At 41.8% G+C, this 23,005-nt stretch overlaps 1 protein-coding gene across 2 annotated transcripts in view; it reads right to left on the bottom strand.

The window, feature by feature from the left end:
* UBE4B (ubiquitination factor E4B) overlaps positions 1-23,005 on the bottom strand; it is a 48,958-nt gene that overhangs the window by 20,672 nt on the left and 5,281 nt on the right. Inside the window, exons 2-6 of one of the 2 annotated variants that reach the window (XM_075190258.1) lie at positions 17,196-17,385; positions 8,533-8,668; positions 6,206-6,293; positions 5,672-5,816; positions 4,362-4,587 (exon numbers count right to left, since the gene is read on the bottom strand). In XM_075190258.1, coding sequence (XP_075046359.1) covers positions 4,362-4,587; positions 5,672-5,816; positions 6,206-6,293; positions 8,533-8,668; positions 17,196-17,385 — 785 coding nt within the window. Of the gene's footprint in view, positions 1-1,197; positions 1,312-3,438; positions 4,342-4,361; positions 4,588-5,671; positions 5,817-6,205; positions 6,294-8,532; positions 8,669-17,195; positions 17,386-23,005 lie in introns of those variants that run through there. The other variant, XM_075190259.1, reaches the window with a different exon arrangement.

Genomic DNA, 23,005 nt, shown 5'->3' on the forward strand with positions numbered 1-23,005 from the left:
ACAGCAGACATTTTTATACCACTTTCATTATATTATAAATTTAAAACACCATTTCACTATTAGCATTTCTGCCTCACACCACTGGGGTCGTGAGTTCGATTCCAGTCCATGGTCTTATCTACGTGTAGTCTGTATGTTCTCCCCGTGTTTGCGTGGGCTGTCTCTGGGTGCTCCGTTTTCCTCCCACACTCCAAAAACATACTGGTAGGTTAATTGGCTGCTCACAAAATTACCACTAGTGTATGTTAAGGAATCTAGACTGTAAGCTCCTGGGGACAGGGACTGATGAGAATGACAAATATTCTCTGTATAGCGCTGCAGAATTGGTGGCGCTATATAAATAATGATGGTGATATCACACAGCACAAACTCTTATGACATATTAAAGTATAACGATCATGATACATTTCAGAGATAGATTAGAGTAATTATAGTAGACACAATCTTTGAAGGTGATTTATCATCGGTCAGTCTCTCTAAGATACGCATCCCAACTGTTACACCAACAGCAAGCAACTAAAGCATTAATTTCATGTGACTTAATAGTGTATTTAATGCTAATACAACCAAGCTAAAAAAAATAAATAAAAAAAGTCTTAAAATAGAACCCATTGTTCCCAATGACACCATACACACTTGTGTTTTTACGAGCATTTGAGTGTGTTGCGTTTCATTCAATGCGTTCACAAAACATTAAGCACAATATAGAAGCCTACAGTGACCTAAAAACAAAAACTAGCAACAAAACACCAGTGGGTACGAGGCCTAAGGTAACCCTGCTATAAACTAAACTTCAGGGAAAAACACAGACTTATCCGTTCACTAGGGACAGTGCTAGGATTGAGGCACTTCATGCCTCTTGCCTCAATGATGTCATTAGCCCCTAGTTATACCAGAGGGTGGCTTTCGCTTCAGCCCATAAAATAGTGTGATGGTGACAGGGCCATACTTTAAATTTACAAGATGCCGAGGAACCCGTCACCCTGGGTACACGGCGTGCAGTCATGTGACAATACCCCCAGAGAGGTGGTCTGAATGAGTCTCTTAACAGCACAACCCCATCGGACGTCATGCAGCCGAGCTGGTTAAAAGTCGGAAGACCTAGAGCTATTCCCTCCGGTGTGAGAGACTGGCACAGCAACCGGTATCTGTGAACGTTAGTGAGTGGACACTCCAGCATGCCTCATCCACCAGTACCTGGACCCGAGCCGTACACTAGGAAACTCCTCTTCATCGTTCTCCTCATCACTGGAATCCTCACCCTCATCGGTGCTGGTGAGGAAGAGGAGGGACAAAGGATTGTCGTACACGCTGGCACAACATGAAAACACATAGTTAACAGGGGGAGAGTGGGCACAGCAACAAATCTTTTGGGGTCTAAGTGTCAAATACCCCAAAAATAAGTTATGTTCATTTTTTAGCAGATAAAGGATTTATGACCAATAAGATGCACGTAATGTAAAATATCAGAATACAGTAATGAAAAAACTTAGGCTAGAGAAGAAGCTGATTAAAGTAGGAAGATAAATCTCAATACCTCAAAAAAATACACATACAAAAGTACTAAGACTATGACAGTATTTAATATATTTCCTATGTATCTCTTCATGCGAGGTATCTAGAGTGAAGTAATGCTCTTCCAGTCGTGTGCTTAAATAGCTTCACAACAGAATGGCAGGTTTGAAACTTGCTTTGAACACCAACTGCCTCAAATGTATTCAATTTCAACATGTTTCTGAAGGAGACCCAGTAACAGGTGTAGACAAAATAAAACACTCAGGAGCCAGGTAATAAAATAGAGAGCCAACTGGACCTTTCCAGGAAACGGTATATCCATTATTATAGACATAACAAATAGAGAACATAAGCGTTAAAAGCTCTAATATTTTCAGGTTCTATGGCTTCCGAGCTCCTGAGGTTTGTTAAGCTGTCTTATATTTTGTAATAGGTTTACCATTACAGTATTACAGAACAGTTATAAGCACACAAGAATATATAACACGGCCAGGCTTTGGTACATCATGTAGACATAACTTGCTAGGTACCTGCATGACTTTCTACATTGTCACACAATACCTAAACTATAATTGGAGCCTTAGAGATGGGAAGTTTCCCAGCTACATTCACCAACAGAGTTAGACACAGCAGCGTATGCACCTCGCTTATAATAATGTAACAAAATTATATCACCAGGGACAAACATGCATTATATATCTAAAGTACTCAATAAACCAAACTGCAAACACCAGCAGGCAAATTGCACGGGACTGCAAGGACACACATGCAGATTTGGTCTGCAAATGTCATTGTTTTTGACCACACTGAAACAACTGAGGACTGTAAAAAAAACAAAAAAAAAAAAACACACATACAAAAAGGCCCACCGTGGACCATCAAAAGCCAATCCGAATCAATCCGTTAAGATGCGAAAACGACAGTTAGCCACAAGACACTGATGAGCAGATACTGCGGCACTAGGTGAATATGGACTGCTCAGGACTTGGGGTTTTCCATACAAGGTCATTTTCTATAATTGTTGAGCACTAATTCTAAACTATAGTAACACATCACAATTACTTTCCAGTTTCACCATAATACCCTCGCATTCCATAGGCAAAACAAGAGATGGGGTTTCCAGGCTGGAAACCCCCCTCCATGCCTGGGGCACTGTATAATTGAGGTGGCTGGACCCTGCCCCCACTTCACACGGCTCTGCTTGAAATGAGAGAGCTGCATGCACCTAACAGTAGTGCACGCAGCATTGCCCATGTATATTATGGGGATAGGGAGAGTTGGAGAGCAGCCAAGCACTGTCTAATATTATAGCCATGCCCCCATGCATGCTGGTCACGCCCACTGGTGGCGTGGTGTAGAAACCCCCCTCTACAAATCCTGGGTTTGCCCCTGTATTCCCCTACTGGTTGAGCGGTTCCACAATGCTCTTAGTGACTGTAGGAAAAATCTCCAGTCACTATAGCAGAAGAATGGGATTTTTTTTTTATTTATTTTTTTTGTTCACTTTGATTTTTGGAACCTTCTGGATCCCATTTCCCGTAGTGGGTACTACCGAATTCTTATCGGTAACATGATCTGCCAATAAGAAGCTGCTACTATGTGAATGTACAGTTAGATAAGAGAGAATAACTAGCGGTCTTGGACCTTCCAGACATGATCCAAGCACAGCAAGTAGACCAGTAACTCAAGTGGGTATGAATACTGGGGCGACACAAAAGCTGACGAGGAGAATAGCAGGAGAACCGCTTCTGGTAGACTTAAACAAATGCTTCACACCTATATTAATTGGTCCGATCATTGTAAGCGTTTCCCTGGTAAGCTTGGCGTTAGGGGCTGGCAAACATGCGCCTGGATCCAGTGACGTACACGGCACACACAACATACAGAAAACATACATGCACACACGCCCTGTGTAGGAAATACCTAGGTGGGATCCGGTTTAGCCTCGGGGACGCTCGTGGAGATAACAGAGGCCGCTGTCTGGGCGAGCTGCCGGGCACTGCGCCAGGGCTGCTAGACAGGTGCATGACTGGAGAGATGTTGGCAGCCCTAGAACTGGAAGGGATGGGCAGTGGTCCTGAACGGGTGACACTGTAAGGCCGGTAAAGTGGGGAAGGGGTGAGGACTAGTGGTGGTGGGCTTGGCTGTATGACGTGAGGACTGCCAGGCAGAGAGAGCTCAGTGCCGCTAGGCTGGGCAATAGATATAGGGAGAGTAGGGGAATGACTGGAAGGCACACCCACAGTGCTAACAGCAGGACTAGCACTGTACAGACTGGATCAGAGAAAGAAAAACATCATGTAGAAAGATTTAGGCAATAAAAAATAAATAAATTAAAAAAAAAAAATGAATAAAAATTGTATGTATACAGGATCATGCAATATCACCAACTCTTAAAACCTACTAAAACACAAAGAAATACATATATAAAAATACAATACAGAGTCTGAGGAATTTGAATTACACATTACTGTAATTTGATGACTATGGACAAATAACTGCAAATCACAAACATACTCATCAGTCACAAAATGAGCCAATAAGAACACAGGATTTGCCTGCTCAAAATGACCCGTACATACCCATGTCCATGCATAAGACTAGACTTCTCAGCAAAAAGGTACAACTTAGAACAATCATAGCTTTGTGTTTAAAGTGCACCTATCACCTACACACAGAGGGGGCAACTATCAACATACAAGGAACTAATGTCACAGGTTCCTCGTGAATAGATAAGGTTGTGTTTCATGGATTTTGGGTCAGCCACAAAACTGATGCCTCCTATGAGGTGATTTGTTCCCTGCCCTCCTCCTATTATAACAATACATAGAGCAGCCTCCACTTGCCTAGATACAGAGCTGGCACCGAAGGATCCTGTGTTACAGAACATCGGGCTGGTGCCAGGATGTGATCCCGAATTCAGCACCAAACTCGTTTCTGGGATTCGTGTTGCCGCGATTGGCTGAGACGTGGCAGTCAGGCTGGCAAAGGGGTTGTCATCTTTCGACTGTGTGGACATCATCAAGACTTCCATTAAAATCTGCCCGATCAAGTCCTTAAAGGTGGAGTACACTGCAGGAAAAGAAAGAAACAAAGCTTTAATTGACACCAATCACAACGGAATCGCTTTGTTAACGGAAACAGATAAAGCTGTGTATAAGGAAAGCCTTTCCCCAAACATTTAATGAGGATGCGTGCGCCCATTAACCCCTGAATGACTAGGGTACTGTGTAACTTGCTGACAAGACATACTTTAGTAGCTTTGTGCTGGTTAAACGGCAATAACTTGTTCCGGAACTGGAGTGATTTTTTTTACACAGTTTTGTCGTGGAGTATAGCGTAACACCATTATATTTTATTACAGTGTCCAGCAGTAGGTGGGAATAGATCTTGGAGGATGCTACAAACATTGTCAAATCTACTACAACTTGATACGGCTGCTTCAGTTAGAAGCCAAACAAACAGTTTCTGTGACTCTCCTCAGACATATCAGCGCTCTCCCTTGTAGTGAGGCTCGGCGAGGCACAGGATACGGAGGGAACGCATTCTGTACACAATGAGTCGCTGCAGAAATAATCACAAATACCAATACGGCTATGTGCTGTTAAAACACGGTGTAAAGGTTTGAAGCCTCTCTCTGTCCACAGTAAAAAGGAGGTGGGTAGTCGGTAAGGAGTTAATCAGCAATATTTACAAATTCATACATAAAAGGTTCATCAATTCATCAAAGCTGAAGTTACTTTGAATAAGGCTGTATTGTGGGATAGAAGCATTTTCTATATGTACACCAGAATTAGTGCTCTTTAGTACAGACGGAGATATAGAAACGTTACAAGAGAGTCACTCAACTATTTACTATATATTGCAATGCTAGCTGTGTGCATTCAGCTATAGATAAGAGCAAATATTTGCTCACAGCAGAGGAGACGGACAATGTGGGGGCTGAACCCACAGTCACTAGGAACTAGCCACAACGAGGTATTTTGTGCCCTATGCATCAGTGATGTCATTGGTTCTTAGCAAAATTTACAGACATGATTTGGAAATATATTACATTAATGCCTTTGGAAAGCATCCATCACTACATAACATCAGGAACAAGCTTTAGCTGCTGTAGTAGTTTGTCTTCCATACAATAGAACAGATATAGAAATACCTTCTTTAGTGTTCTGCCTGAACTGAGCGGAGAGAGATCGCAGGAAGATGACATCTCTGTCCCTGTCCTTCCAAGACACTCTGAAGATCTTACAGACCAGCTGCAGAGACTGCTCCTCAGACACCTCAGACCCGGACGATAGTTCCTGCAATAGAAGGAAACCGCTCATCATTACTCAGACCATTAACAGCCAAATCCAAGATATCCCCAGTCACACCGGCCAATCCTAAAGCTCGGCACAAAATGATGTCATCTAATGTAGCCTCGCACTTCTGATGTCACTGGGGCCTATTCGTGTGGTTGGAAGATATTTGATCACAAATAATGTTCCTGCCAACAATCTAATTGATTTCTATAGGCCAATTGTTCCATATCTGCGGACAAATCCCGCTATGTATAGCCAGCGCTATTAGTAGCATTAGTGGATATTTTTACAGAGTATAAATAGCCTAATTTTGAAGGATAAAAAAAAAAGAAAAAAACCTACAAACACAAATAAAAACACACACACACACACACACACACACACAATACCTTATCAGCGATGCTTCTCTTCTCCCTGCGATCGCTTTCGTCCACCTCCATATTCTCTATTCCTGAGTCAACATCCACCTGAGACATGCTAGGAGAGAAGACACACGATGTAACCCATTCACTGCTAGGAATGCATTCTCCTTAAGAAGGTTTAACCTTAAGCCGTCCACACACGTATCTACAGTTGTTTCTGAACAAATGATTGTATTTCTGTAAAAATCACATAATATATGATTGGGATACACACGTTATACTCTGATGTTTATTTCTACAGAGCATTGGATTAAAAACCTAATTGCTTCACACATTACACATTCAAACTATATTTTCAGTGTACACACAATGTAGTACAGCTGTAGGATCTGTAAAACCAACCGTATATCTACACTACGCACTTTCCAATCTGATCCTTCTGTAATTACAATGTCTCTATTATTAATTGATTTATCCATCTATATCTGACAGTATTGGATTTGTAGACCACCCACCCACCCACACACAGTCTTTAACGATTTAATTAAAAACACACAAAAAAGCCCCCATATGATCAAATATAAAGTGTGGCTAGCCTTATTTAAACACAAAGATATTCTGCGACTTCTCATAATTACAAGTGTTCTGTGAGACTCCCAAATGGCAGCTGCTTTGTAATATGTAACGTCGTATGTGTCTTGACACGTTGGACATGGCTAAACAATGACAGCAAGAAGATCAGTGACACATCAGGAATTACATAGACAATTAGTCCCAAAGCACAATATTTTCTGCTTTATTGTATATGTATATTTATATCATTTTATATATTTTTAACGTTCATTGACATAAAATCCATTTTTATTTACATCAACTCTGCACCTTGGGGCCATTTGTCTACGGTCATTACTACTGGGAGGCTTTCAGGAAATCACTTCCCCTCTGTTTTCCCCAGTGGCAGCAATATTATAGAATACACAAAGCTGCACTGATTACTCTACTTATTACTTACACATCAGTAACTGTTAAAAAAACGTAGAATGATCAGTAAAATATTACGTGTTAATGGGTCATCCCATTTAAAATAACGCCACCTAATCAAAGTCATAATGCTGCAAGCTACAACTTGTGAAGATTTAGATAAGACCTCTGCCTAAAATCTACTGTGGACTTCTAACTCACAGCGCTGGGGTCATGAGTTCGATTCCCGACCATGGTCTTACCTGTGTGGAGTTTGTATGTTCTCCCCGTGTTTGCGTGGGTTTCCTCCAGGTGCTCCGGTTTCCTCCCACACTCCAAAAACATACTAGTAGGTTAATTGGCTGCTATCAAATTGACCCTTAGTTTCTCTTGGTCTGTGTGTGTGCTAGTGAATTTAGACTGTAAGCTCAAGTGGGGCAGAGAATGATGTGAGCGAGTTCTCTGTACAGCGCTGCCGAATTAGTGGCGCTATATAAATAGCCGATGAGGATTCAAAACACACTGTTGACATTTGACAGATTGGATATCAACCATTCTCTGCTCCACCACCAGATATTTCATGGATAATCAGCAATTTATGTAATTTTATTGGTGTTCATCTAAGACCTATATTTATTAAATCATTTGGACTTTTGATAATGTAACATTTCTACAAGATACACAACGCTGCTTACAATGAAATGTTTCTCAGTTTAGCTTACTTAACTAACCTTTGACCACTAATGATATATAAAACTGTCTGGAGGATAAGACTAAACATTACATTAGCTGGTTTAGATAATCTACTTTTGCACTATGATCGCTCACTTAATCTTTCATGGATGTCCAGCTTTATTAAATAATAGTTTCCCTTTCATGAACATATAATGACTCCATTTTGAGGTCTTGCTCTGTTTTTTTGCATAATATAAGCCTCATTTGTTTGTAATGACAAGAACAGGGCTTTCCAAGTCCATTAAATTAACTAGTGCTTTAATACTAATCTTTTTAAGGCCTTCTGGCCTTGATGTATGTAAATATCTGGTTACAATTTACACACTGTTCTTAACATATGCATGCTACGGTTTGTCACGTCAATATGAGTATGAGCCATTCTTAGCAATACATGTAACCATAAAAACAAGTCCATCAATTTTTTTCCTGTGGTTACAGATGCTTCTAAAGAAGTTCAGTTATTCACAACCTGTGAAATGACAGAGAGTGTGTTTCTGAGTGAGCAACAGGAGATTTCAGGCAGAAGTTCCATTTCAGTTACCAGGAGTTATTCTGGTTAGCTATAGTATTCAGCACAGTAATTTTAATTAGGCAACATCATTTTTGAGTAAAGTTACCCTTTAAAAAGAAAAAAACTGTTCTGCTTTAGAGCATTTTACCTTTTTTCACAGGCGACGCTGTCAATGTCCATGCTCTGGGAACGAGAGAGGGACTGGGACTGGGTTTCGAGGCTATTCGATGGCGAACTGCTGAGCGAACTGACTCCTTCACTGCTCTGACTCCGATGGGCCACCCCTGTGAGAGAACACAGGCCACCCAGTTATACAACAGCACAAAACAATGATAATAAACACAGTTACAAGCTAGCACTCAGTACATCATAAGGAACAATCCATTTTAACATTATTGGCACACTCATGGATACACTTGTGTCATCAGTAAAAATAGTGCATGGTTTAGTTAATAGAAATAACATACGTTTACAAGCAGGAACATAAGCTTAGAGGGCAGTGGCATGTTCTTACACTAGGGGGCAGCAATTGCTGAGCACCTCCATGTCTTGGTAGACCCCCATGGTGTGTCCCTTCTAGCTGGAAATACCATAGAGGACATAAATATGGTTTTCAGAGGAGGAGGAAGGGGAGAGCGATCATTGCCAAGAACCAGGGGCTGTCAGCGTCTGCTGCAAGCACCACCCTGACAATCTGGAAATTATACTGATTGGTGGATTTAGGCACAAACATGTTACTTAAAAATTGGGATAAAAAACATATCTCGCCAAGCCTCCCAATACACTAGATTACCAGCAGGACAGCAACAAACTTATTCAGGATAAATTATTTGTTTATTTTTAGAAAACATTTAGAGTTTACAATTTAACAAATATTTAAATCTAATCAAAACAAATAGTGTGTGTGATTTACAATGAATTCAGTTCTACAGAATTTTTTATTACAAAGACGTGAATATATGAAGGCCAACAATAGAGCACCTGGTGTGGACACATTGTATGAAATATCCTTTTCTATCCTGACTCGCTTCCATCAAGGATGACTGAAGGATCATTTACAAGTTGCTTTGTGTCATACCTAGAGCTATTTTTACAGCATGTATAGAAGCGAGATGTCAGGCTATAACACAAGCTATTAATAAAACCCTCCTTAGCACGTATCTCTTTCCATATGGCTGGTTCCACCCAATGCATTTGAAAATCCAAATACAGCTTATTCGTAAACCAGTGAACTGCTGCAGGTCGGTCCCTGATCCACATTTGCTTTATACACTTTAATGCAACTGCAGAAATAGTCAATAATAATCTCCCCACCCTACCCCCACTTTGTGAGCCGGGAATATGAAGTAATTAGCCCCAAATAATTTCTTCTGTGTTTTTCCAAAACAGACAGGTAAAACAAGGTGTTAGTGCATGTACTGGGCCCACATTGTACACGTTCTGAGTGAACTTAATTATTATTAACAAAATCAATACACTTATAAATTCATCTGTTGGCAAAAACAAGGGATATTTGGAGCAAAATAGGCAGAATCCAGAAGATGAAAGATGTAAATAAGACGTGTTCCTAATGTTTGTTTGGAAAACAAAACCAGGACACCCATGTGACAGCAATGTAGCACGTAAGAGGCACCTTTGAATCTGAGTAACAAACATGGATTACAGACCGGAGAATCCATCAGGAGGGTGACAAATAAGCATCGTTAGAGATCTCTATTAGGACTGTTCTAGGGAAGACGTAACATGGGAATCTGCATGTGTGTGAAGGTATGTATGTGGATGCAGTGTGCGGCTCACCTCTCTTTACCCGCACATTTCATATGACAATAACTTGCCTATTCCCACAAACACATCATTAATAGACCTTTATTCCGACAGTTTTGCTTTGTGCTGGGTGACAACGAGGTGACTTGTTAAGATTTCTCTAGGAAACGCTTGTCAAGGGGCACGTCAGGATATCGGACGCCGCCTGCCAGGAATGTCTGTTCAAGTTGATGCCAGCTAATGTGAATTGAACGCAGCACTCTTATTGCCGTGTAGCAAGTACGACCGTAGCTGTGACCAGTAACAAAGCAGCACTGATATACACAGAACCGACAGCCCTACAGAGAAGCAGGATGGATTCTGTTCCTTCGGGGGGATTTCAAGACATCCCAGGACAAGGTAGGTGACAGTGGAATATTCACATTATAAAAGTTATGATAGAATATTCAGGGTAGTTTTCACTTGTGGAGAACCGCATCACATGACCATTCTCGGAGGTTACATTATTCACCCCGGTCTGTACCAGTCTCTCTGTATAAACAGACAGTCATTAAATGGTGTTATAATGCTCCCTGCTTTTACCCACAGAACAAGAAAACACAAGATTGAAGCTACCTTAATGCAGTGATCAGGCTTTTTGGCACGATTGTCGAACAACCAGATCTGTAAACTATTTGTTGAACCATCTGGTTGTTCGGGTGTCGTATCGCAGTTTGCACATGACCTTCTGCACTGCTGTGTACAGGATGTGCTAGGGGTCATAATTTTATTTTCAGTTCTGACCAAATGGAGATTTGATCAGGAAGGAGTCTGAACATGGTTTAAAAAAAAACGCCAATATTGTTAAACCGTGTGCCACAGCTTCATAGCCCAGCAAATCAGATAGAGATGATCACCTCCTCACCATAAGGTGCCCGTATATGCTAGGATCTGTTTTAGACCAAACTGGCTGCAAATCACACAAATAGACAGCCAATCTCAAATAAAGCCAGTTATCTTTCAGATATTGAATCGGCTGGAAATTCAGAGGAGTATGGATTGTATCTGACCCTGTGTGAAGTCATCGTAGCACTTCATCCAACTGTGCCCTGGACATTCATCCCAAGCAAATTCATATCAAACACCATATTATAGCAAATATAAAATAACTATTCTAACAAGCAGCAGCCCATGTAGAAGCCCATTGGTGTCTGGACAGCCTATGCTTACTGATGTGCGCTTATAATGATCCTGTCCATAAGGTCCGTAGCATCACACACTCCTGCCAGTATTCATACTGAAAGCCATTCCCAGCAATCTGAGTATGACTCAGACCCGGAGAGAGGCATGTTCTAGCCCACACTGATCAGTGCGGTTCTCTCTCCGCTACCAAATCAGGGAGTTATGGATCCTCCAAGACTCCGTATACATCCACAGTATCCAGCCTTGAAATTTAAGGCAACAGCTTCCTTTATTATTTGTAGAGTCCTGCCAATGTCCTGTACACGCACAAAGAAAACACAAGAACAACATCCTCTAAGCCATCTAAGAATCACAGGATTTTTAAGCCGACGGGAAACTGGTGTTCTGCAGAATTACAACGCAGCCTCGTGGTTATTACAGCTCGATTCCCTGAATGGCAGGAGGATCTAAGAGCGTGTTACAGAACCAGATTGACGGCCTGTTTATAAGGATAAAGTTTGCAGCTCTGCGGAGGGAATGGGCACGACTGGGGATCTGTGTAACAATCTGATTGTTTAGTCTATTTGTTACTGTAGATAATACATAAAAGAGCAATGCCAGAAAGTATGAGATAGAGATTACAGCCAGGCCCAGCCATTGTATTAATGCTGTTCAGGCTGTCACATTTCTGGACTGAAACCGGTTAATCATCAGGTTTGAAGGAAGAAGGAGAATGGTACAGTGCTAAGTGCTATTCACACAATACAACAGTGATACCTGAGATCTAATGTCCCAAACAGGAGATCCTTACACCTGGCTCAACAGTACTATGCTCAGGGTTGTCAAAGCTCCCCCCGTCACCGAGAAGCACCCCTCCATGTAACCTATACTTTGTGAGTGTCTGGGATATTTAAAGCCAATAGAAAGTTCTGATTACAAAAAGAAAAACCATTGGAGGACCCACCAGATGCATAGAACTATTGAGTACAGGACAAGAAAACATTGGATTTTATTTTAATACATCCAATTACACCCTGTAATTTCAGGCATTTTGGGTGGGCTTAGCCTGTAATGGTACATAGTAGATAACTTGTTGGGATGTGCTCAGTAGTACATTTCTAATATAGTCTATCAGTGACCAAGCTATTATTGCTTTCACAACCCACCCCAGGATTTGTGCGCCCAGGGTCAATAATAATTGTATTACCACTAATGCAGGGATTCTTAGAAGAGAAAAACCCAAGATAAGTATTTCAATGAAAATCATCTATTAGTGAGCTGCTTTAAATCGCTAACACGTCTTTTCCAGAGGTCTATAATGTATATGGAAGGTTTATTGCATTTCACTTAATTTTATAGTCTGTTCTTGCTCAAACATCCATCTTTCCCATCATGCCTTGGGTCAAACACAGGTTTTTTTTTTCTGCCTTCAAGCAGCCATAAACCCTTCTAATGGGGTGGACACCATCAACTGCTCCTGCTCGTCTGAAAACACTGAACAGACAGCCGACTTTAAGAGGTGGGAACCGTTAGCTGCAAAATTCACACCAGCACGGCACGTTGGCTAAGTGGTTAGCACTTCTGGGGTCATGAGTTCAATTCCCGACCATGGCCTTATCTGTGAGGAGTTTGTATGTTCTCCCCGTGTTTGCGTGGGTTTCCTCCGGGTGCTCCAGTTTTCTCCCACACTCCAAAAACATACTGGTAGGTTAATTGGCTGCTATCAAATTGACCCGTGTGTGTGTGTGTGTGTGTGTGTGTGTGTGTGTTAGGGAATTTAGACTGTAAGCTCCAATGGTGCAGGTACTGATGTGGGTAAATTCTTTGTACAGCACTGCAGAATTAGTGGCGCTATATAAATAAATGGTGATGATGCTGAGGACACCAGTAAAAAGAGGAATGGTGAAGTGGTTATTTAGAACATGCCAATAGGATGTAGCCCAAAAGAACACATCATCACCATTTATTTATATAGCGCCACTAATTCTGCAGCGCTGTACAGAGAACTCATTCACATCAGTCCCTGCCACATTGGAGCTTAAAGTCTAAATTCCCTAACACACACACACGGGTCAATTTTATAGCAGCCTATTAATCTACCAGTATGTTGTTGGAGTGTGGGAGGAAACCAGAGCAAACATACAATTACTATACATACAATAAATATTTACAATCTATTTTTTCGTAAAAGCTTCAAAAACACATTGGCACGAGTTATTCATCTCCCGCCTCGACTACTGCAACCTTCTCCTCACTGGCCTCCCCCTCTCCCACCTCGCCCCCCCTTCGTTCTGTTCTCAATGCGGCTGCCCGACTCATCTTTCTCCCACGCCGCTCCTCCTCCGCCTCCCCTCTCTGCCTTGCCTTACACTGGCTCCCCTTCCCCTACAGGATCCTTTTCAAACTCCTCATCACCACTTACAAAGCCCTCTCCCAGTCTACTGCCCCCTATATCTCGAACCTCCTCACCATTCACACCCCTGCCCGCTCCCTGCACTTCGCCAATGACCGTCGCCTCTCCTCCACTCTGATCACCTCTTCCCACTGCAGAATCCAAGACTTCTCTCGAGCTGCTCCCCTCCACTGGAACGATCTCCAACGCTCCATCCGTCTCTCACCCAGTCTGTGCTCCTTCAAACGGGCACTTAAAACTCACCTGTTCCTCAAAGCCTGCCAACCAGCCACTTAACCCTTACCTTGTTACTCCTTCGCTAACCTCCTTCTCTCATTCTCCCCTCTCCACCAGCCCCGCCTTTCTCTCCCTTACCTTAATGGCTCCCTCTTGTGCCTGTTTGTCCACCCTCCCTTAGGATGTGAGCTCGTATGAGCAGGGCCCCTCTCCCCTCCTGTCTCCATACCTGTTCTCTGCTCCATCTTCGCCCATATGTCTGCCTGGAGTTCTGAAGTATTGGTACTTTGTGTTTATTGCTCTGTACTATGTCACCCTGTATGGTCTCCTGTTTGTATTATGTACGGCGCTGCGGAAACCTTGTGGCGCCTAACAAATAAAAGATTATAATAATAATAACCATAATACGTTGAGGGAAAATGCTAATAAAGATACTGAATTACTGCTCTGCAATGATTTGGAAGAAACATTTGTCAGTTTCCCTGTGTAGCTCAGCTAGAACAGGTATATAAATTACACAGTACATACTATTCATGAGAATAGAGCCAATCATTTCACTAGCAAGCTGTGACATCACCGAGTTATGGTACTTTGAGCCTCCGTCAGGTCACCGACTCACAGAAAGTAGATAGCCTGCTTTATCCGGAATACTGGTTTAACAAAGTGTGTGTGTGGGGGGGGGGGGTACATAGGAACTGCAACACCGTGAAATCCGTACCAGCCTGATGCACGTTCTATGGAGCAGGGAAAAACATATTTCCCGACCTGCCTTTACATGTATCCGAACATCTGACTAAACCTGTGTCTCGGCTTCCACAGCTGTTTATGTGCTAGAAATACACAGGGACCACGAGACTGGTTAACACATAGCAGACTCCTGCTGCACAACTTCAGGACAAGCTGTACTGTTTACACTGCTAACTAGAACATCAATTTCTAATCTTAGCTGTTCATCACGTGCATCGCACCTGATTACATCCGTGCCATGACTGTGACACTGATTGATAAACAATGGAGATCGACGAGAACGGGCGACAATCAGAGAGATCAATTCATTTGCCATTCTGACATTAAAGCACAGTTACATTTTTTATTTTATTTTTCTTAAACAAGACTGAGGGGCAAATTCATCAACCTACGAGTTTCCGGCGGGTTTGAAAAGTGGAGATGTTGTCTAAAGCAACCAATCAGATTCTAGCTGTCATTTTGTAGAATGCACTAAATAAATAACTAGAATCTGTTTGCTATAGGCAACATCTCCACTTTTCAAACCCGCAGCTTGATAAATTTTACCTCCAAGTGTTTAATAAGGCCGTCTGCACTATGCAAATTCAAATAACATCTATAACAAATGTTTCATGCCAACAAGGGGAGATGACACAAATGGGTAATTACTTCCTGTTTTAAAAACAAAGCAAAAAAAAAAAAAAAAACATTTAACAAGAAAACAAAAATCAAGGTGACTCACTACACATAACAAAATAATAATTATCTGGGCAAGGAAGAGAAAATAGATTGTCATTTACCATACTATGAGGAGGTCCCGTTTAGTACTAGTGCAAAATTCAGCCCCCGACAGTCATTATCCTGTAATCTGCTGAATGTATTCCCAAATGAATGTACATTCTGAATGTAATAAGGGAAGGATTGGGGGAGGGGGGGGGGGGGGGTTGTCTGAATGTAAAGAGTAAAAGGTGGTCTACTAATTTATTGATGGGACTGTGCGTGGGGGCGAGTTTGGAGAGGAGGGCTATTTATTAAATGTAAATATAAATTATTTTATGCCATGGATGGTTGTGGGAAATTGGTATATTTAGTAAATATAAATTGTATTAATTTATTAATAGGGATACTTTGGGGGGGGGGGGGGGGGTTTATAAAAATGTGTTAGATGGGAATACTATACATTTTAAGTTAATTGGGGTTGGTTGCAAGGAGGGAGGCCTAATTATTAAACATGGGTGGTATTGAATTAAGGCCAGGGCACCAACATTCCAGGATCCAGATAAGAAACAACTTATCTTAAGAAACCAGAGCTGCAGATAGTAAAAGGCAGGAGAGCAGGACAGCCAGCGAAGAAGGGTTGGGAGAGTTTTACTTTTACATTAGTCATGTATGACTTAGAGTAGACAGATAAAGGAAAGTTGAAAAGTCACAAGGAAGACAATGGAGAGGTGCAATACACAGCAGTGGTGGGGGACACAGGGTGGGTAGCCCTGCATTATTTAATACGTTTTACATTATACTATATATAGTAAAAATGCATTCAAAATTATTTTCACACTATCAAAATCCCCAAAAGCTTGTGGGGCCTATGTGTCCCCCAGGCCCCTGGCTGTTCAACTTTCTATATATACACACAGATATACAACAGTTCCTTGAAGAGTACATCTACATCTTAACGGCCAAATGTTTCCCAGAATTTCTGGGTGTGTCAATTTACTCCAATTTAAAGAGCCAACATTTAAGGTGACTAAATATGATGTAAATCCATGTGCAACACCGATCAAAACATAGCAGGCAATATATAAATCAGGAAAATCATGATTGACCCTGGCAGAAGACGACTGTTGACGGTCTGTGTGCGAGGGCACGTTCCGAGGACACTAACGCGATGGCCTAGAAGTGATACTGGCAATCGGCTGGATCTCAACCCAGAGGACTCCCATGTGGCCCTAGCTTCAAAAGTAGCATTTAATGTTTATTAGTTATCACCTAGCATAAAGTTACAGCAAAACCTGTATGACATGCTCTGTGTAGTGCAGTAGATTTGCACAAAGGTATTGCTGTGATGTGATGACAATGGCTATTTGACCTTGCTGCAAAAATCCCACAACACTGCAGAAATCTACCCCGCATACCAAATAGAACACATGTGGTTATTTTTACGTTTGTCATTCAAATGTTTGCCTCCGCCCCACCCTACTCTAAAGATCAGATCTTATTTGTCCTAGTGAAATGTTTACAACTTTGGGGGGAGTTCTAGGCTTTCCAAAAGAGGTGAGATAATCAGCATAGGGTGAAGACGACCGTAAATGTTCATTTTATTTATCTAGTTTCTATATTATCCTATAAATCAATCAATTATTTCATAGCAGTTTATTTTTATTATCAAACTACACAAATAATCACCAACAAAGAATGTTAAATGTATCTCCGACCAGACATCCGCCAGCAGATCAGAGGGAGAACTGAGCAAGTAGCGTTTACACCGGTGAATAATCGCGCTAAGGTGGCAGCCGGCGCTGGTCACATACCTGATGCTCCTATGGGTGAGGTAGCAGGGGTTATACCCTGAACATTTAGGCCAAGCTGGTGGGACACAGAGGGTGCTGAGGCTGCAGCTGGCGGTGGTCCGGGAGGGTTTTCTCTTTGCGGAGAAGTAAGAGGAGTCGTGGGCTGTGAAGAGAGCCCACCAGCGAGCCGAGCCAGGCGCCTACGTCTAATCTGTAAGACAGAAAACAAACACTTTCAGCGCAGAAACAGATAAACAACTTATGCCCTCAGCACTTGCTGCAATAGTGCGGCAGACATCGGACAACTGGGGCTTGGAAGTTATCCTGAAAATAATTAATTAGATCATTATGAGACATGTTAGTGAGGTTGAAAGATGAGCACCACTGGTTTGTGTGCGCGTGCAGACAACTTATGACTATAGTAACCCCTCCCAGTCATGCTGGAAGGAAGTCATATCTCGTTCAAATTAGTCGGCAAAGATGGCCCATGTACGACCATATCAATCAAAATTAAAGCCTATTATAAACTAAAATGTGCAAATTAATCCTACTTCATTTGCACTATTATGGGTAACGGTGACAGACCCATTAGATACACAAAAACATACAGACCCACACCATTTGCATGAGTGCATTTAATTAGCCTAAATCTGAACAAATGAGATTGCTGGTACTCTACAGGGTGCGAAGACCCACCCAGAAAGATCAAGGCCTAAACCAGATTAGGTCTAAACTAGTGACACCTACTGGCGAGAATGTGGCGTTACTGGCAAAACTGAAAGTCATGAGGAATTTGTTCTTTGTCACCAGTGTGATCACTGCACTCTATAAAAGAGAGAGCACAATACCCTCACCCACTCACACTTTTATTTCTTAAACAGAGTCTGCTCATTCATTTTGACTGTTCATTTGGACATTTTATTAAGAAGCACTTTATAACCATACCAGTTTATATTTACGTTCGCGTGCAGGCAGAAAATAAAAATATGCTGTAAAACTTTAAAAATAACTGAAGCATTGTAGCATACCATATAGCCTACTAACAAAATAATCAACAAATTGTTAAAGCTCACCATTTCAAAATGGGTACGGAAGAGAGTATGAGGACCAATAAGCAGCTGCAATCAACGGGGTTACGGCTTCCTATTGGTCCATGTTTGTTACACCCCCACTCTGCAGCCTCAAGGTTGGGACTGAGACATTAATCACACTGCCCTGGAAAATCGGCGGTGCGGATCCTGAATCTCTGCTGAGCGCATCCTGCTATACAGAGATTCACCCTCTGAGGCAGCACGGTGGCTTAGTGGTTAGCACTTCTGCCTCACAGCACTGGGGTCATGAGTTCAATTCCCAACCATGGCCTTATCTGTGAGGAGTTTGTATGTTCTCCCCGTGTTTGCGTGGGTTTCCTCCGGGTGCTCCGGTTTCCTCCCACACTCCAAAAACATACCGGTAGGTTAACTGGCTGCTATCAAATTGACCCTAGTCTGTCTGAGTGTGTATGTTAGGAAATTTAGACTGTAAGCTACAATGGGGCAGGGACTAATGTGAGCGAGTTCCCTGTACAGCGCTGCGGGATTAGTGGCGCTATATAAATAAATGGTGATGATCTAATGTTTCTGAAACCAATGTTAAGAGCTAGCGTTTTCTAAATGTGTAGTTCCTCTCACCATGGCTTCAGAGATTTTCAGAGCTCTTACACTGTGGAACTAACTTTGAATAGGAATGTAACAAAGTTACAATGTTAGAATAAAGCCGGGTACACAGCTATGCAATTCTCAATAAACAACCGTTTAGATATTGCAGCAGTGTGTACGTTCCCACAACCAAACCATGTTTTATCGGACCAAAACATATTTGATTTGGTTTTATAAACTTCCTAAAAATTACGATCAACGATGGAACGATGTCTGGCAAATGTGGCAGTGTAGGCACCACCAGCAGTGTAGGCAAATATTTGTACAGTGTACACAGTCACAATTTTTTCAGCAGATGGTTATGAGAGATGAAGATCACATAGGTGTGTACACATGAATCTGCTTATCAGGACTTTCATTCCTTGGTGACATTGTTACAGAAATTGCATCTGCAGTAAGATTGCATAGGTGTGTACCCAGCTTAGCAAACTTCAATACAATACTTAAAAAAGAGGGTAGATGAGAATATGCAAAATGAATTAAATAATTGCTGCAGATGTTACTTTGCTTTTTGAATTTATTATAGACACACGAGCTTCATACAATACACCTAAAACTTTGACATAATTTTTGATCTCGTTCTAGCACAAGGGTTAGGTGTTTAGAAAGCACCTAAATTGGTCATATAGAACAAGTGCTTTATAAACTTAGAATTAAGGAATGAACCCTTTAATCCATGTAGCGCTATATGCATACCCATATGCAGCCACTGTAAACGTAGGCTTTCCAGAGACAGCTGCACTCAGCACTGGTTCTGGCACTACTGAGCCACTCAACTAAGCAGTTAGATCAGACTCATACGTGAATGCAGAACCCATTCCAGGCATTTCCTCACACTAGGTACATACACAATAGCAGCCGTATTGTGCACAGAATTAGAAGGACATTGTGTCTCACTCACAGAACAATACAATCAAGGTCTGCAATGGCTTCAAGGACGCAGTTACCATACTACTAATATACTTTATACACAAACATGAGTCTGTAACAGCAACGTGTCTGATCTGTACAATGCAGGAAAGCAAACATCAGACTTCCAGCCACAAAATGTAAATCTCTCCTATGTATTTTTAGACTGAGATTTCAGCATGCAATAGGTTTTACTAGCTATAGCATTGTCCCCCAACATGTAGTTTAACTGCACATTGGCAATTCCTGACAGCGATATAATTACTAATCTGGCAATAGTCACTTTTTTAGGTCAGGAAAATGTCTTTACATTGAATTTGTTCTAATCTTCAGAAAATGATGACGCATAAAACTCAGCTAGCGTTCATCCCAAGATTTACCAACACCTAATACGCCACCCAGCGTTCATCTGATGCAGAGCTGAGCTCTGCTGAAAGTGTCAAGACCACTGCCAACCTCCATAATTGTGTAACTAGCAAACAAATTTACCCCTATTAGCTGTGTAAAATACAACCAGAATGGGTCCCATAGATACTTAACCCACAGCCTTTTCCAAGATTCATGACAACGCAGCCAATCAACTGACGTCATGTGCAGTGATGTCACTGCTTCCTACAGAATGGATTGGCTGCAGTCACATGAATATATTGGTTCTGACTATAAACTGACTACCTCCATTGTATGGAGGTGAACATTAAAATGTAGCTGTAATTATTAATTTCTCATTAAACCAGAGCTAGGCAATCGGATACACTTCGGGGGTGCATAATGCGGCCCCCTAAACTTCAAAAGGGCCTCACATTACCCCTAATCCCAGTAATAACCTAAAACAATACATTTCATCAAAGAAAAAAAAACAACAACATTTATCTGTAATGATATATCAGCGGGCTTTTAAAATAAGTGTTACAAGCTATAACAAACAAATCTGACATTAAGCAGGAAGGAGCTGGGGCTGCAGGTGAACGCTCCGAAGACAGAAGTTGCATAAGCCTTAGAGGCTACAAAGCACAATAGCCCCCTTAGATTATCACATGTGTGTTAGAAATGGCAGTACAGCAGCACTACAAGAGCTTGTCGATGTGCCTTCTCCTAAAGCCAATGCTATATTGCCACTATCACACTGGCAGTGAAATGGTTAACCGATTCTGGAATGAACAAACACCCGCATGGTTCTGTGCTATGGTGAGCTCCAGAACGGTCAGCAGAGCTTACACTACCAGCTATATGACTACTCGGCACAAGAGGTGGAACTCGATATTGTTTCCCAGTTCCACTGGAAACATGTGACTGGGAATATATAGGATCATGAAACCTGTTTATTTCAGGGATCACATTTGTGTGACGCGCTGGGAGAGTATGCAAACAGGGACAACCAGAAAGTTAAAAGCCGTTTAAAAACAAACAAAAAAAAACAAACTTCCCCAGTGAAGAGAAAGTAATTTGCACTTTATTTGTGCAGTTTTTCCTGGTGACCTTTACAAGTGCTTTTATTTCTTACTGGAAATTGTTATGTTCTTCACTCTGACTAAAAGTGACTTAAAAGGACTTTGTCAGACTGACACACTGTGCAAATTATTATTTCTTAAAAAACAAAAAAAATAATTTTTTTTTTTATTTCTAAACAAAAGCATGCACTTCTGGATGAGAAGACAAGGCTCACCCCTCAAGAGAAAGTGGCAGCAAAATTTGCCCAAGAAGGTGCCAGCTCAGCATTAAGCTGCAGGAATCTTACTGAGCAGGGCTGACAGCTGGCTCTGCCAATAGGAAGTTGGGGAACAGACGCATGTCTGGATGTATAAGTTCACGGGAAGCAGAGGGGTTCAAAACAACGCTTAGCACTCCGGCCCCTACTGTGAGACTAACTGCATTTTGTTACTGCACAGGAAAGGCTTTAAAACCCATCACATAACTTCAGATTGGGGGGTAGGGAGGGTGTTATTGGGGAGTGAGGTTAAGTTCTAGTACAACCCACTGGCTATGACTGCAGTCTGCTCTGTATGGGGTGGACACATTCACGAAAAAGGTTTCCTGGTCTACAGCTAAATTATCAAATATTATTTATCCAGATTAACACTGGAACTCATATTGAGGAGCTACAGTAAAGATTTTAAGAAAAGAAACAGGGATAATATCATTTAAATACTTTTTAAAAATAATTTATATTTTAAAGTGCCTCTGGGCGCCGGAATGATGTCACTAGTAGCCACAGAATTGATAGGCCGAATATCGGTCCAGACCAGAAATTGCTGCCTTCATTGTGCAACTTGGTAGCAGTTTCATCTGGCAAAGAATCCAATGTGCATTAAATCAGCACTATCTACAGTACATCACACTTCTATCGATGGTGTAAGCTACAGATCGGAACACATCTAGTATGTAATTCACAGTTAATCAACGAACAAAGCCACGTTTTACCAATTGATCTTGATAATAATACAAATGTCCGAGTACAGACTGACAGGGACCAACTATATATTAACCTAATTATTTGGCATTTAGCCGAGTACCAGTGACAAGTTTCATCTCCCTAGTGATGTTCCCTCATCCCCCCCACCCTCCAGTTTGCCTTTGTTAAAAAGCCTCTGTTAAAGGCCTTAACACTGCAGCAATTGTCAGCAGGGAGCGTACGCAGTGGGGTTTTCAGGAAGTCCAACTTTAAGCAGCATTCTGATGCGATCTTGGAGGAGAGATTGTGAGAGGGCTCAAAGACCCCTGTGACAGCTGCATCGCATGCACCAAACTAGCCACAAGCAAGTTCCAGTAAAATCTCTAAAGAACATACACACATGACGCAAGCTGGTCATTTGACATAAGCAGATCTGTGCCCACAATGCCCAACACGTAGAGGTCAAAGTGTAAGGGGCACAATATCTTCTGACCCCCGCTGACTGCACAGGATGGTTAATCCAACTGGACGATTATGTTGAGCCCACACAGGCGGTGGTTACCGTCTGTGGATATTGCGTGCGGCCCGGCATCAGTCTCAGTATTATTCTAAGCCTGCGTAGTCTCCGACATCCCAGCCTCTTCGTAAACATTTCCTAGACACTTCAGCCATCACGAAGCAACAGGCTGCTGCTGTGACATTATACAGAGGCCAAGCACGACAGCAGGAGTCGGGATGTTTAATGTAACGTTTATAACATTATTGTACTTTCTTATAAGAGGGGGAATGGTATACACAAGGCTACTTTTAGGATGCCTGAGGGATTATTCTTATTA

Source organism: Mixophyes fleayi, chromosome 11 (genome assembly GCF_038048845.1).
Source record: "Mixophyes fleayi isolate aMixFle1 chromosome 11, aMixFle1.hap1, whole genome shotgun sequence".
In the NCBI taxonomy this organism is placed as follows: Eukaryota; Metazoa; Chordata; class Amphibia; order Anura; family Limnodynastidae; genus Mixophyes; species Mixophyes fleayi.